Consider the following 13,996-nt stretch of genomic DNA (forward strand, 5'->3'; position numbering starts at 1 on the left):
AGCTGTAACTGTGACAAATCCCCAATGTAAACAAGGCCTAAGTCTATTGACTGCACTCAACAACGAGCTGTCTAAAATATATGTTTTATTAAATCTGTTTTTTTAAGCACCATTTATTTATTTTCAATTCTAAACAAACCATTCTTGTTACAGAAATCTGGCCCATACAGACAACAGCCCAATATGATAATTATGAAGTATAGCGTTGGCATTGTGGCATCTTTTCATATCACTTTAACTTAACAAGATCCCCACATCAATTGACTTAGCATACCATGCAATTACCCTGATAAACATGAAATCTCTTTAGGTAATACTTTGTCTTGACAAACTCCTAAAGCTATGACACACATTTCTTTCCATAAGACAACACATTTCATGCAGTGGGCACAGTTTTTTAACCTCCTTATCATAAGAAAGATACTATAGGTTCTAGTAGTACTTCCCATTCCAAGTGGCAGGAATACCCACACAAACCAATAGTACTGTACTTGACAGTGGAAACTTTAACTGCCATCACTTCGCCTATTGAACTACGAAAAAGGAACACAATGTTGTGATTCTGTTCTCCTGGCTATTCATTAATAAATATAGACGTTTTAGTCTGCTTAGGAGTGCATACATACCAGATCCAGACCCAGATGTTGTCATATCATAAATAAGATCTTTAAGAGATTTTCCAGAGTTTACTAGGTTGCACTCAGATAGAGGTTCTTCAATATTTTGTCGCTTCTTCTTTCTGAATGTACAATGACGGCCTTGACATGTATATACAGTCAGCATTACAGCTATAGACAAGATACAAACTGGCACAGTAACTATCACTGTCAACACCACAGGTCCTAGGTTTGGTCTGCTTGAAGATTCTGAAGCTTAAAGAAAAATTACATTACAACAAATCAATATACAGTGTACTGTAAATGTTTTAAAATTTTACTTTTAAGGCATGACCCAAAATACACTGAAGTCAATAAGAGTGTCTTTTCAAATTACTGAATACACAATGGGCAGTGGGTAAAAGCCCTACTTTCTATGGGTGTGTCTACACTGCAGTGGAAGCCCAGGGTTCAAACTCAGGTTCAGACCTAACCCCCTTTCTGTCTACACACAAATTACACTGACCCAGGCGCGGACCCAGGGTCCTAGGACCCCATGAGGGTGGAGAGCCTGAGTCGCGCCCTATTGCTATGCAGTGTAGATGCAGCCCCACTGGACTCGTGTTCTGGGAGTCTACCAACAGGATCCCATAGTCCTGCTGGATGACTTTTTTGGTCCTCTGGACACTCATATTTGGTGGACAGTCAAGTTCTCCTACACTGCACCACAAAAAAAGGGCTAGAGCAGCCACATTTTGGGAGGGCACTGGGAAGTCTTGGAAATGGGTGGCTAGACTCAGACCTGCATAATGCAGTGTAGACACTGGAGCCCCAGGTGGGGACCCAGGGTTCAACAGTTCCTAACATAGGGTTGCAAATGAGTATAGACATTCAAGCCCAAGCTTAACAAACCCAGGGTCTGCTAACCTGAGTTCTACTAACCCAGGGTTTACATTGCACTGTAGATTTATATCCTATAGTTACATCATCACAGGTTAATGTACATTCACATGTAAGGGTGCAGAAAAGTTTATATAAAATTACTGTCACTCATGAGGTAAAAAGTAAGGTGAAATTTAATCTGTCTCTCCCAACACTATTTTCATCTCCTATTTTGGATCAATGTATTAATCATTTTTACTCCAGAAAAATGTGTCTGTTCTCTAATTTACTCAGAATCAGAGCAAATACTTGTCTGGTTTAAAAAAAAAATCCAGTTCCAAATACAGAGGCAACATCACAATTTTGCATCTTCATAGGTTGTAGTTGTAACTCTAGAATTATATAAATCCTGGTAACCACAGTAAAAATCACTACAGCATGTGTATGAAAGCCAGTTGTACAGAATACTCTTAACAGCAAAATTCTCACCCTGGTTCCCCTCAGAGCCCTTTAATGTAGTGGCCAATTCTGACCTTGGATGTATTTACACAATTCCCTTCCAAATCAATGAGATGCGTCTAGCAGTAGAATGTGTCACACCGAGTATGTCTACACTGCAAATACCTCGCAGGGTCCTAAAGCTTGGGCTCCGGCCAGAGGCTGAACATCTATACTGCAATGAAACAGCCCCTTAGCCTAAGCCCCAGGAGCCAGATTCAGTTGGCATGGTTCGGCTGCAGGAGTCTAATTGCAGCATAGACATACCCTAAGCATTCGGACATCTGTGAAATTTATCTCAGAGCAAAAGGCTGCACCAAGCACTCAATGAAAGATGCAATTTACAGGCTTTTGTAATATACTCTAGCTATTAAGCACTGTTCTTATAACTTCTAAGAGCCTGCAGACTGGTAGGCTTTATAAACTTATGCCATTATAAATTTCTTACAATAGTCGTAGAAAAAAAAATCTCATCAAAATGTCAAGATATTGCAATTATGATAAATCTGTAGACTTGCACATAATTTTGTACATGAGGGAAGACGCAATCTTATCGTGGGAAGTTGCAAACACAAGTATATGTTCACAAGGGGAAAGTGTAGTACATGCTACTGTAGTGTATATATAATCTTCATAACAATGTTTAGAATACAGTTAAAACGTGTAAAATGCATGTTTTCATGAATGCAACACAAATATTGAGAGGCCAAAGTCCAAAGTTACAGGTCAACTTACTTTTCAAGTAAAACAAGCCTAGAAAATACATTGCTACAGTGACACCTACTAGCCTAAATCTAGCAAATTCCTTGCAGCAGAGTTTTGTCAACAGCTCAGCTTTTGTAAACAATGTCATCATAGATAACATCATAGCCATGTTAGTCTCGGTCAGCAAAAAAAAAAACAAGGAGGACTTGTGGCATCTTAGAGACTAACAAATTTATTTGAGCATAAGCTTTCGTGGGCTAAAACCTACTTCATCAGATGCATGCAGTGAAAAATACAGTAGGAAGATATATATGCACACAGAGAACATGAAAAAATGGGTGTTGCCATACCAACTGTAACGAGACCAATTAATTAAGGTGAGCTATTAGCAGGAGAAAAAACCTTTTGTAGTGATAATCAGGATGGACCATTTCAAACAGTTGACAAGAAGGTGTGAGTAACAGTAGGGGGGGGAATAGCATGGGGAAATAGTTTTTGCTTTGTGTAATGACCCATCCACTCCCAGTTTTTATTCAAGCCTAATTTAATGGTGTCCAGTTTGAAAATTAATTCCAATTCTGCAGTTTTTGTTGAAGTCTGGTTTTGAAGTTTTTTTTGTTGGCGAATTGCGACTTTTAGGTCTGAAATTGAGTGACCAGGGAGGTTGAAGTGTTCTCCGACTGGTTTTTGAATGTTATAATTCTTGATGTCAGATTTGTGTCCATTTATTCTTTTGCATTGAGATTGTCTGGTTTGGCCAATATACATGGAGCGGAGGGGCATTGTTGGCACACGATGGCATATATCACATTGGTAAATGTGCAGGTGAACGAGCCTCTTATGGTGTGGCTGATGTGATTAGGTCCTATGACAGTGTCCCTTGAACAGATATGTGGACAGAGTTGGCAATGGACTTTGTTGCAAGGATAGGTTCCCGGGTTAGTGTTTTTGTTGTGTGGTGTGTGGTTGCTGGTGAGTATTTGCTTCAGGTTGGGGGGCTGTCTGTAAGCGAGGATCTGTCTCCCAAGTTCTGTGAGAGTGAGGGATCATCCTTCACGATAGGTTGTAGATCCTCGATGATGCGCTGGAGAGGTTTAAGGTGGGGGCCAAAGGTGACAGCTAGTGGCGTTCTGTTTCTTTGCTGGGCCTGTCCTGGATATTCTTCTGGCTCTGTCAATCTGTTTCTTCACTTCAGCAGGTGGGCACTGTAGTTTTAAGAATGCTTGATAGAGATCTTGTAGGGGTTTGTCTCTGTCTGAGGGATTGGAGCAAATGTGGTTGTATCGTAGAGCTTGGCTGTAGACAATGGATCATGTGATGTGGTCTGGATGAAAGCTGGAGGCATGTAGGTAGTATAGCGGTCAGTAGGTTTCCGGTATAGGATAGTGTTTATGTGGCCATCGCTTATTAGCACTGTAGTGTCCAGGAAGTGGATCTCTTGTGTGGACTGGTCCAGGCTGAGGTTGATGGTGGGATGGAAATTGTTGAAATCATGGTGGAATTCCTCAAGGGCTTCTTTTCCATGGGTCCAGACGATGAAGATGTCATCAGTGTAGCGTAAGTAGAGTAGGGGCATTAAGGGACGAGAGCTGAGGATAAAAATGTTAGCATACTGTGGGGCCATGCGGGTACCCATAGCAGTGCCGCTGACTTGAAGGTATGTATTGTCCCCAAATGTGAAATAGTTGTGGGTGAGGACAAAGTCAGAGTTCAGCCACCAGGTATGCCGTGACATTAGATAAGCTAATCGCTCAGTTGTAGAACCAAAGCACTGATCAGACCCCCAGAGATAAAATTTGACAAAGAGCACTGAATGAACCAGAATCTTAAGGCATTTATAGCATTTAGAGTTTTAGAGACAAAAGTCTTGATCTCAGTTTATGAAAATGTGAAGGTACACATACAGTACAGCGCAAATTATACCTCAGGGTTTCAGGATACAGTACATCCAAAATCTTAGGATAAAGGGGAAGAGATGAAGATAGAGGGAGAAGCTGGCTGGCCCACTTTGAAAAATATATAATATCTATATTGTATGTAGCTATGAGAGAGACAAAGGTAAGTTATAAAGCTTTAACTTTTTGACTCTTAACATCTATCATTAAATAATTCTCTGATCACCCATAATTTCCCACAACTGTGAAAACTGATAAAAATAGAAAAAAATATTTTAAACCCATAGTTTTGTAGGATTGAAAATTTAAAGAGATAAAAATATTTTAAAATGCTTAATAAACTTCTATATTATCAGTCAAAATTATAAAAATAAAATAAAAATAGAATTCTGCCAACTACACGCAATTGCATCCACACTGGTGGGGGAGTGGGAAGGTTACCAGTATAGTTAAAGTGATACAATTTTCTAGTGGAGACAAGCCCTTATTCTCTTCTACTTGTTGCATCAGAGAGAAATGAAACTAGCCTCTGCTGCCAACCAGGAAGCAAGAGATGGGAAGTGCAAAATTCAGTCTGTTATTAACTTAATGATTGGTTAATTATTTTAACCAATGTAAGCCCAAACACACAGTGAGTCTATCAGACAGGTCCTAAGAAAAAGAGCACAATGGGTATGAACTCACACAAATAGGACAAATAATACAAAAACTTTCAAAATATATGTGGAAAAAAGACGACGCAATCAGCAATTCTAACCTAAATGGACAAAATAAATGTGTAATGCTAATCTCTTCGGGAACCTAAGAAAAGGATTTTCTTCTTAACTGTTTAAAGCCATTAAGTGAACCTGAATCAAAAAGTTGCAACCCTTATTTAAAACAACTACTTACTATATAAAAAGAAGCTGTCTATAAATTAATATGTATGAAACAGAGCAGCACATCTGGCAGCTGCCTAATGATTTCAAACTACGCTATGAGGTATCTTCCCACTTTTGTTAACAAAGGGCATTTTTAAGCAACAGAAGAGAATGCTATTTTAATATTAAACAGTTGAAAATACACAATTTTTATTCTTATACTTTATAAATATCAAAAGCAAGTAAACTTCATAATGTACCTTTGAAGAATGTCCACAAAACCCTGAGGACTACAGGATTGGGCCCCAAATTTCAATATATTCAATATATCAATTAATTAAAGTTAATCAATACAAAGTGTTGGCTGCATGTACAAAAAATTCATTTAAAAATCCATGCAACACAAACAGTCCACAAATAATAGCTTCCCAACCCCCCACCTCATGCTCACACACTTCCCACCATCTCATTCTGTGTATTCAGAGTAAACTAAGATAAAATCTCAGGAAACTCAACACAAATGGGTCCACTGTAGCCACAGCTAGAAGTGTATCAGAAGAGCAAAAGAACTACTAAATCAGCTCTTTGTCCCCAAACCAACTCCTCACTGTTCCTTGAAACAACTGGACTTCTGGAAGTTCCTTCAGGGAATGAGAAATAGGATCCCATAGGAAATGCAGTAAATACAGTCACAACATTGCTGGAGCTGGATACTTCATGGGATCATCCATATATCAGTACATAAAGAGTAGGAGCATTCCCTACAATATTCCATCAAGCCAGACAATTAGAAAACTAGACTAATGGCACATCTACCCTGCAATAAAACACTAGCGGCCTGGCTAGCCAATGTCAGCTGACTTGGACTCTCAGGGCTTGGGCTGTGGGTCTAAAAATTGCGTATATAGGATCAAACTGAATTTTCCAGAAACCAGCGGACAAAAAAAGAGCTTTTGACATAGAAAAGCTGTGTGTTTAAACTGACTCATGGCCTCCCTTGTAATCCAGCGAATGGACAGAACCTTCTGGTCCAAGGAGGGTTCCACCCTTTGCCAAAGGGTTGAAAAGATTTTGACCTATTAGGGCCCCATAAGACTGAAGGGTGATTCCTCGTATGTTTAGTGTGGGTGTTTAAATCTATTATTTTTATTATGTATTATCTAAAATGCTTTTACCTTAAAAATAAATGTGCTTGCTTAGCAAGAGCTGTGTGGTAACTTGTAAATGCTGGCAATACACTGCTCATAGACCTCGGAGAGAAAACTGCACACAGGTTCTGGCTCATAGGCAGACTGGTTTGCAAGGGATAAAACTCCCAGTAAGAAGGGAGTGGAACAAGGGTTCCTGCCTAGAGACAGGTGATGGCTGGAACTCTTAGACCTATCTGGGCACTCCTAGAGTGGACCGCAGACAGGGCCGTCCCACAACATTTTGCACCTGAGGCGGGGAGCTCAAATGACGCCCCAGTGCCCCCTCACTTGGGCCAAAGCTTTGAAACTCTGGGTCCTAGTGGTGCCCCCCCACAGTCCGGCATCTGAGGTGGCCGCCTCATGATAAGGCCAGCCCTGTCCACAGAGGTGGTGATACAGGTGCAGTTACCCTGAAATTGTGACACTATTGTTATTTTAATCTCATCCAATAAATCCTCGTTATTCTATTCCTAGATTGTAGTACCCGAGACACAGGACAGAAAATGTAATTTCTGCAAAAAGTCTGTTCCAAGCACAAAGTCTAGCTAGATATCCTGTCTCCCTTCAGTGCTTTGATGTCAAGCAAAAAAGTGCACATGAGAGCTGTCAATTTTTTCTGCACTCTTTCTCCCAGTTTCCCCCCTCTTTGAAGCTGGAATCCCAGAAGCATGTCTGGGGAAGAAGAAACTAAACATTTAAAAGTAGAGTCTGTATCTCATCATATGTGTGAGTTTGTCACCAAATCATAAATGGATAACATTACAAGCTGCATACATTGCCTAAGACCGATCTATCCTATTACTATGAACACAAGTATATTAGGTTAGGAAATACTAATATAACTTACCATGCCAAAAAGTTATTGGGTTTTTCTTTCTTGTCATCATGGAAAAGGGCAAGCCAGTCAATTTTGCACCTGGGCAGATAAAGTTTCATGACAATTTTGCAAACCTGTACACAAATCTGAGCATGAATTTCTCCATCGTAAACTGGGGATAATGGTGTTTACCCAGCAGTTTGTCACTTGGAAACAACGCCCACTGGACACACTGGGGGAAAAGATCATGGATGCAGCTTGCCCCTGAACCATGACAGCAAGACAAGTTACCAAAGCCTTGTCTCAGTTAATATTCCAAGTATCTTTGATGATAGGGAATATGGGTTTTATTCAGTGAACACGTCTCTAAGTACTATCAGTCCATGATCTGGTGACATATTTAGTACATCTGAGATGCACATTACATGGTTTCTCTTTCCTTTCTCCCATGTCACAGATTTTTTTCTTCCTCAATTATACATCAACCTGGCCAAAAGTCTCTCCAAATTATACACTAGCCTAGTAGCTGTACATCAACTACTGCAAAGTTGGAATATGACCTGATAAACTAGGAAGGTCAGTCACCTATTAACTGAGTTTGCAACCTGGGGGAAAAAAGCACAACAAAAATACCCCTCACAGATCTTATTAGCAATTCCTCAAAATAACCAGTTACACACTGAAAGTACATAGAAGCAAAAGAAGACCAATCAGGAAGCAGTGTACCAAGATTTGTTTGGACTCTACCTATTGGCAGAGAAAGGTCAACTCAAGTCACAGATTTGTGCAGGAAAAACTAGAATTAGAAATATTAAGCAGAAGCAAAAAACTCCAAGCAACATAAAAACCTAGACAATACTGATCAATGCAAATTAATTTTGCACTGTATTAACATTAACCCAGGGCAAATTTTATAAAGGGATATAAATCAAGTCACTGCCAGGAGCTGTTATTCTGTCAAAATTTAGCTATCCAGAATGTGTTAGTGTTTGCATATTTTTATTGTCACACCTTTCCACTTCCTCAGGTGCAAAAGAAGAATTATTAGTCTTGGCTCATGCAAGAAAATCAAGTTGTCTGTCTCAGCCAAAAGGAAGAAAAACAATGAGAGAATTGACAAAGATTCTGTTGTTGAACAGTACATGCTGCCATTTTTGCCTTTACTAAGGAAATTCATGAACAGGCAAATTGCACAAAGTAAACAAACTGCCTTCTGGTAAGCATCCCTCATAACACATCAGTCATCAGTTAACACAATTTTTTAAAAAGCCACTTTTGACATATGTAGAACATGAGCTTTTGATGTAGGAAGTATGGCATACCCACATCATCAGTCAAAACTTGTTCTTCCTACTGAACTAATCTTATATTTGTGGGCAAAGTTTATATATTTCTTGTGCTCTGCTTTTAAATTTTTTGTTTAAATGAGAATTTGTTCACCCCATCCACCTTGATCTGAAAACATACCCATTTATGTGTTTGTGACATTGCATGGTTACAAGCAGGGCTATAATTTCAAAGAATACATTTTAAGTTTTCAATAAAGTGTAATTAAGCATGAAATTGTGCACACAAATATTCGCATGCAGTAAATGCCAAATGCCAATGGAAATAAGGTCTTGTGGATGCACAAGTTGGGCACTAAATCACATTGGCAAACCATTAAACTATCCCCAATTTTGTTTTTTATTTTAACACTGTGTTCATAATTTCACAGCAATGACAAATTGATCATTAACATATGCCTGCTCCTGATTATGCTCTCATTTGCACTATGCAAACAGCTTCTTTTCCCCATTCATTTAAATAATAGCCTTCATAGTCAAAAAGAAAATTAGTAGCAGACAATGGCCAATTCCTATTGATACTGTGACAAAAATGTTAATCATCTTAAAATATTAACTACTCACCAAACTCCCTTTAAACTTCTCACAAGTATTTGTAAATTTTCAGCCCTCAACCTCTTAGGTACTTGTTCCTCAGAGTTAAAAGTTCTACTCTTTCAGCAGTGTAGGTTCTGCCATGCTCATGGGAGTAAAGACCAGTAATGTTTATTTTAGTCATGGAGGCAAAACAAATATTGCTTTGCATTCAGAAGTCTGCAGATCTGCTGAGTAAGAAGCTATTTTACACAGTAACTGCCAGTGGTTTCATTGTGTCATTATGGCAGCTGGAAATAGCTAAGATTCAGGGAAACTCCAGCAACATCCTTCCCCTGGACACACTCCTTATGCCAGCCACAGGAACATGGTTGGCACAAAAGCCATTAAGCTTCCAGGCTTGTCTAAGAGCCAGGATAAATTCATAACTTTGCTAGACACTAAAAACTATGGTCTTAATAAAGCCACTGGTTTAATGACTTCTTATAACAATCTGAAACCCACTAACCCCCCATTTTTGTCCTATGACTACAGGAGTATTAATGGGCCACTTCACCTTGAATGGTCCCTTAGGATATGTCTACACAGCAAAGAAAAACCTGCAGCTGGCCTGTGCCAGCAGACAAAGGCTCCCAGCGCTTGGACTGCGGAGCTGTCCTGAGCACAGAAGCCTACATAGCAATGAAATAGCCCCACAGTATGAGCCCTGCAAGCCCAAGTCGGCTGGCACAGACCAGCTGTGGGTTTTTCTTTGCTGTGTGGACATACCCTTAGAATACATGCTAACTACTTATGCTAAACTATCTGCTCCATCTTTTATTTAGCTGTGATCCTCTAAGGACCTTTCCCAGACCTGAGAAAGAACTCTTAGCTTGAAAGCTTGTCTCTCTCACCAACAAAAGTTGGTCCAGTAAGAGATATAACCTCACCCACCTTGTGTCTCTAATATTTCCAGGGACAGACACACCAGCTTTGGGGACACACTGCACCAGAAATATGGAGCAAAGCAGCCCTAAGGGATCCAGAGTTTGGGGCCTACAAATCAGCAATTTCCAAGAAACCTGCTTTCACTTGGACCTAGACAATGTTCTTCCTGTAATATGAAGAATATATAAAAGGACTGTCAGAAAAGATTAGCAATCAAGTAACCTTGGCACTTCTGTAGTTGCAACTAGCATGAACTTTCCAAAATGTGTAGGGCAAAGGGCTCAGTTTTTAGCCCAAGTAGATTACCCTCACTGCTAACAGTAATAAGAAACCAAATGTTTTGCAACTACCCATTCAAATGTTGGAAAGACACAAAGGCTATGGAAAGCACATCTATGAATATATTGTTAAATTTGTTCCATTTTTCCAATAGCTGCACTTTTTATTAAATCAAGAGTATTTTGATTCTCTGTGCTATGTATTTATGTATGTATGTAGTAAAGCTGCTGACAAGAACATAATTACTACTAATAGCTATCTGCAAGCATCAACTGAAAAGGATCATTCCTGCAACATGTCGTTATTTAAGGGCTGTAAATGTTTATGTAAATTTAAGTAGATTTATCTCAGACTCCCAAAGAAGGAATATACTCTTTCTTCCGGAGGTTCTAATTTGAGTGATTGACTGGGAGCTGAGAAAAGTATACCCACCTATCACTTCTCCTCTTTCGTCAGTCAATCTCACCTCCCTCTCCAAAGCTCTTTTTCCTTCCCTCAACTCCAAATGAAAGTTCTCCCCCTAAACTACTGGGTAAGACAGCACCTCCCTCTTGCAAGACTCCTGCTTCCTTCTGGAATTTTCTACAGAATCCTGCCCCATCTTTCTCTCTTCTGCAGGTGAAAACTTCTGCAACAGCATCTGCTTTCCTTGTTGTCTGCCCAAACCCCGTCTCTCGGGAGACAAAGATGACCTGCAGGCCCAGACGAAATGGGAAAAATATTCTATAGGAGACATCTCCCAAGCATATAGACTACAGCTAGAGCAGAAAGATGGTGGAGGTTGGAAAAGCAGAGGTATAAATGCTGGTGTGGAAAAGGCCAGAGGTCAGATTTGCTTATTATATCCTCACACATCTTTACGTAAGAAAACCATGAAATACTCCCACTCACCTTAAGTGTGTCCAAAATATTGCTACTAAAGTGATCACACACACCCCTTTTGATTGTGCATTAGCCTCATCTTACTGAATCAAATACAAGCTCCTCATCCTCACTTAGAAGGCCTTGCCTCTGGTCTTATTTCCAAGTGTCCCACTTTCTCCCTACATTTCTCCTACTCTACTCCTCTTACTACTCCCTTCTTTATCACATACTTTCATCTTTGTCTTTCTATTATGCTGCTCCCTATACATGGAGCTCCCATTTCTCATTTACTAAGCCTCCCTGGAAACCACCCACCTTACTTCCTTCATACTACATCTTTAACCCACAGGTTCCAGGAATCTTTCCCTCTTTGTTCATTTCATCAGTAATTCCTCCTTCCTCTGCCTTCCCTGAAGTGCTGTCCCGTATCTCATTTTATGCTGGATTACAAAATCTTCCGAGCAATAGACTTATCCAACTCGCTGAGTAAAGTGCTGTGTAACATCACAACAGACATGACTAATTATAATACACACTATGAATATGTGAACATCTTGTATAAAAGTAACAGGCTTTACAAATAAATGCTATACTACCTGAAAGGTTATTGAAATAGGAGTGGATTAACTAAAAACTGAAGGGGAAAAGTGCAATGTTTTTCTGTAACTAAATCCCAAATGGAAAAAGCAATAAATAATCTTTTCACTGTTAAATAACTTTTGAGAATGCCAGACTCAAATATGGCACCAATTTTATGGTATAGAGTTCCTAGAAGAGTAAACCTTTTTCCTCACGTTTGCCTCTCTAATTGGAACCACGAATCCATCCATATTTGGCAAGGTTCAATGACACCAATATAACACTGGCTAAAAACTGTTCAATCAGCTGCTACAAGCCTTTTGCAGAATTTGAAAACTCAAGACTTACAAACAAATTTGCCAATGCTATAGAAAGAAACGATTTCACTCTCATATGCTACACTATGTACTGAACAGCGAGGTCTTAGAATGTAAGGTGATTCTATTGTCCCAAATAAACATAATACGCAAAACTGGCCCTGAATTGTACAGAAAGCAATACTACACACTTGCTCCCATCTTTGCCCTTCTGATCTTTATATTAACAGACTCCAACATGAGCTTTACTAATTTCTCAACCACATATATCAAATATGAGATAATACTTAAAATTACAGGACTCTAGAAGTAACTAGTCAAAATGAGGAGAAAGATGTTACAGGTCCTGACAGCGGCCCGTACCAATGGCTAGAATAAAAAAACAAATGCAGATATCCCCCTGCCCACAGGTGGGAGGGGACTTTCAGTCACAGAATTAACAACTAGCAAAATAAAAATGGGTATCTAATTATCCCCCTAATTGGAAGCATACAAACATTTTCCAACCTCTCTGTCCTGTTTGTACATCCAAGACATTTAATTCTAGACCTCAACCTTTAAATATTTGTATGTCCAGTTTAGACTGTAAAATCCTTGGGGACAGGAACTCAGTCTTACCATTTATTTGTAAAGTATCATCACCTGTGACACTATCACCCGTGACACAAATGAAATAATTTCTGCAGGGCCCATTCCCTTGGCAAAACATACACACAGCTCTCTGTGACCAAGCAATCTTTAATTCACAGACAAAAAATATGTTTCTTTGCTGCTACACAGTACAATGTCTCCATTATACTGGTTACAATTTTAGGAAAGGTCTCAATAGGACACCAGTAAAGCAGTTTGAATTCTAAACTAAGATACTCCATCAGAAAGATTTTTTAAGCAATCAAATTTCTTTTATTTCCTTCATCAACGTTCCACTGTCAGCTGTGCACACACCTTCCACTGGCTACGGTGAGAGCTACACAAGTGTCCGAGGGAAGAATGTGGACCTATTTAAAATTGCAATATATCTTTTCTCCTGTCATGATAATTCAAACACAGCCTATTCATAAGATACTGCTTACCTATGGGCAGGTGGAGTGTTATATTGTTGCAGAAGTCGGTGTAGCAGCATTCTGTTTTTGTAATGTTTTTAGAACTATGACAGAAGACTTGAGCATTCAGCTCTGGCAGGGATACACAAGACTTTATCACCTCTTCTTTGCCATTAGTTAGCATGACGGAAGCCCAGCATGCTCCTTCAGTTTGGCAGGTGAAGTTTGTATGCTCACACAACTGGCACACACACTTCAGACCTGAAAAATATTTTAAAAAGTATTATTTTTCACTAAACACAATAGAACTTCATCACATACAATGTACATTTATTTAGTAATTCAGAGCAAGGAAGATTGACTTTTGTTTAGATAAGGAGACTGGGAGTCAAGATTCCTGATTTCTATTCTCAGTTGTGCCATGGATTCATTGCAATACCTCTGCCAAGGTTTCTAAGCCATCACTAAGCAGAAGACTTAAGCACATGTTTAACTTCATACATGTGCTTAAGTACACTCACATTCAGCAAGACACTTAAGCCTGGGCATAGATGACTGGTGCCTCCCCATACTGGGGCACAAGCTAAAGGGGAGGACTTGTGACCTCCCCACGTGTCTCCGCCCCAGCCCCAACCCCAGCCCAGGGCCCCCGTGCTGTCCCCGC

General features: G+C 39.6%; 1 protein-coding gene across 1 annotated transcript in view; it reads right to left on the reverse strand.

Annotated features, from left to right (window-relative positions):
• Nucleotides 1-13,996, reverse strand: part of ACVR1C (activin A receptor type 1C) — an 82,194-nt gene that overhangs the window by 12,324 nt on the left and 55,874 nt on the right. Inside the window, exons 5-7 of the mRNA XM_073305532.1 lie at nucleotides 13,363-13,593; nucleotides 7,474-7,542; nucleotides 627-872 (exon numbers count right to left, since the gene is read on the reverse strand). Coding sequence (XP_073161633.1) covers nucleotides 627-872; nucleotides 7,474-7,542; nucleotides 13,363-13,593 — 546 coding nt within the window. The remainder of the gene's footprint in view (nucleotides 1-626; nucleotides 873-7,473; nucleotides 7,543-13,362; nucleotides 13,594-13,996) is intronic.

Source organism: Lepidochelys kempii, chromosome 11 (assembly GCF_965140265.1).
Source record: "Lepidochelys kempii isolate rLepKem1 chromosome 11, rLepKem1.hap2, whole genome shotgun sequence".
NCBI lineage: Eukaryota > Metazoa > Chordata > Testudines > Cheloniidae > Lepidochelys > Lepidochelys kempii.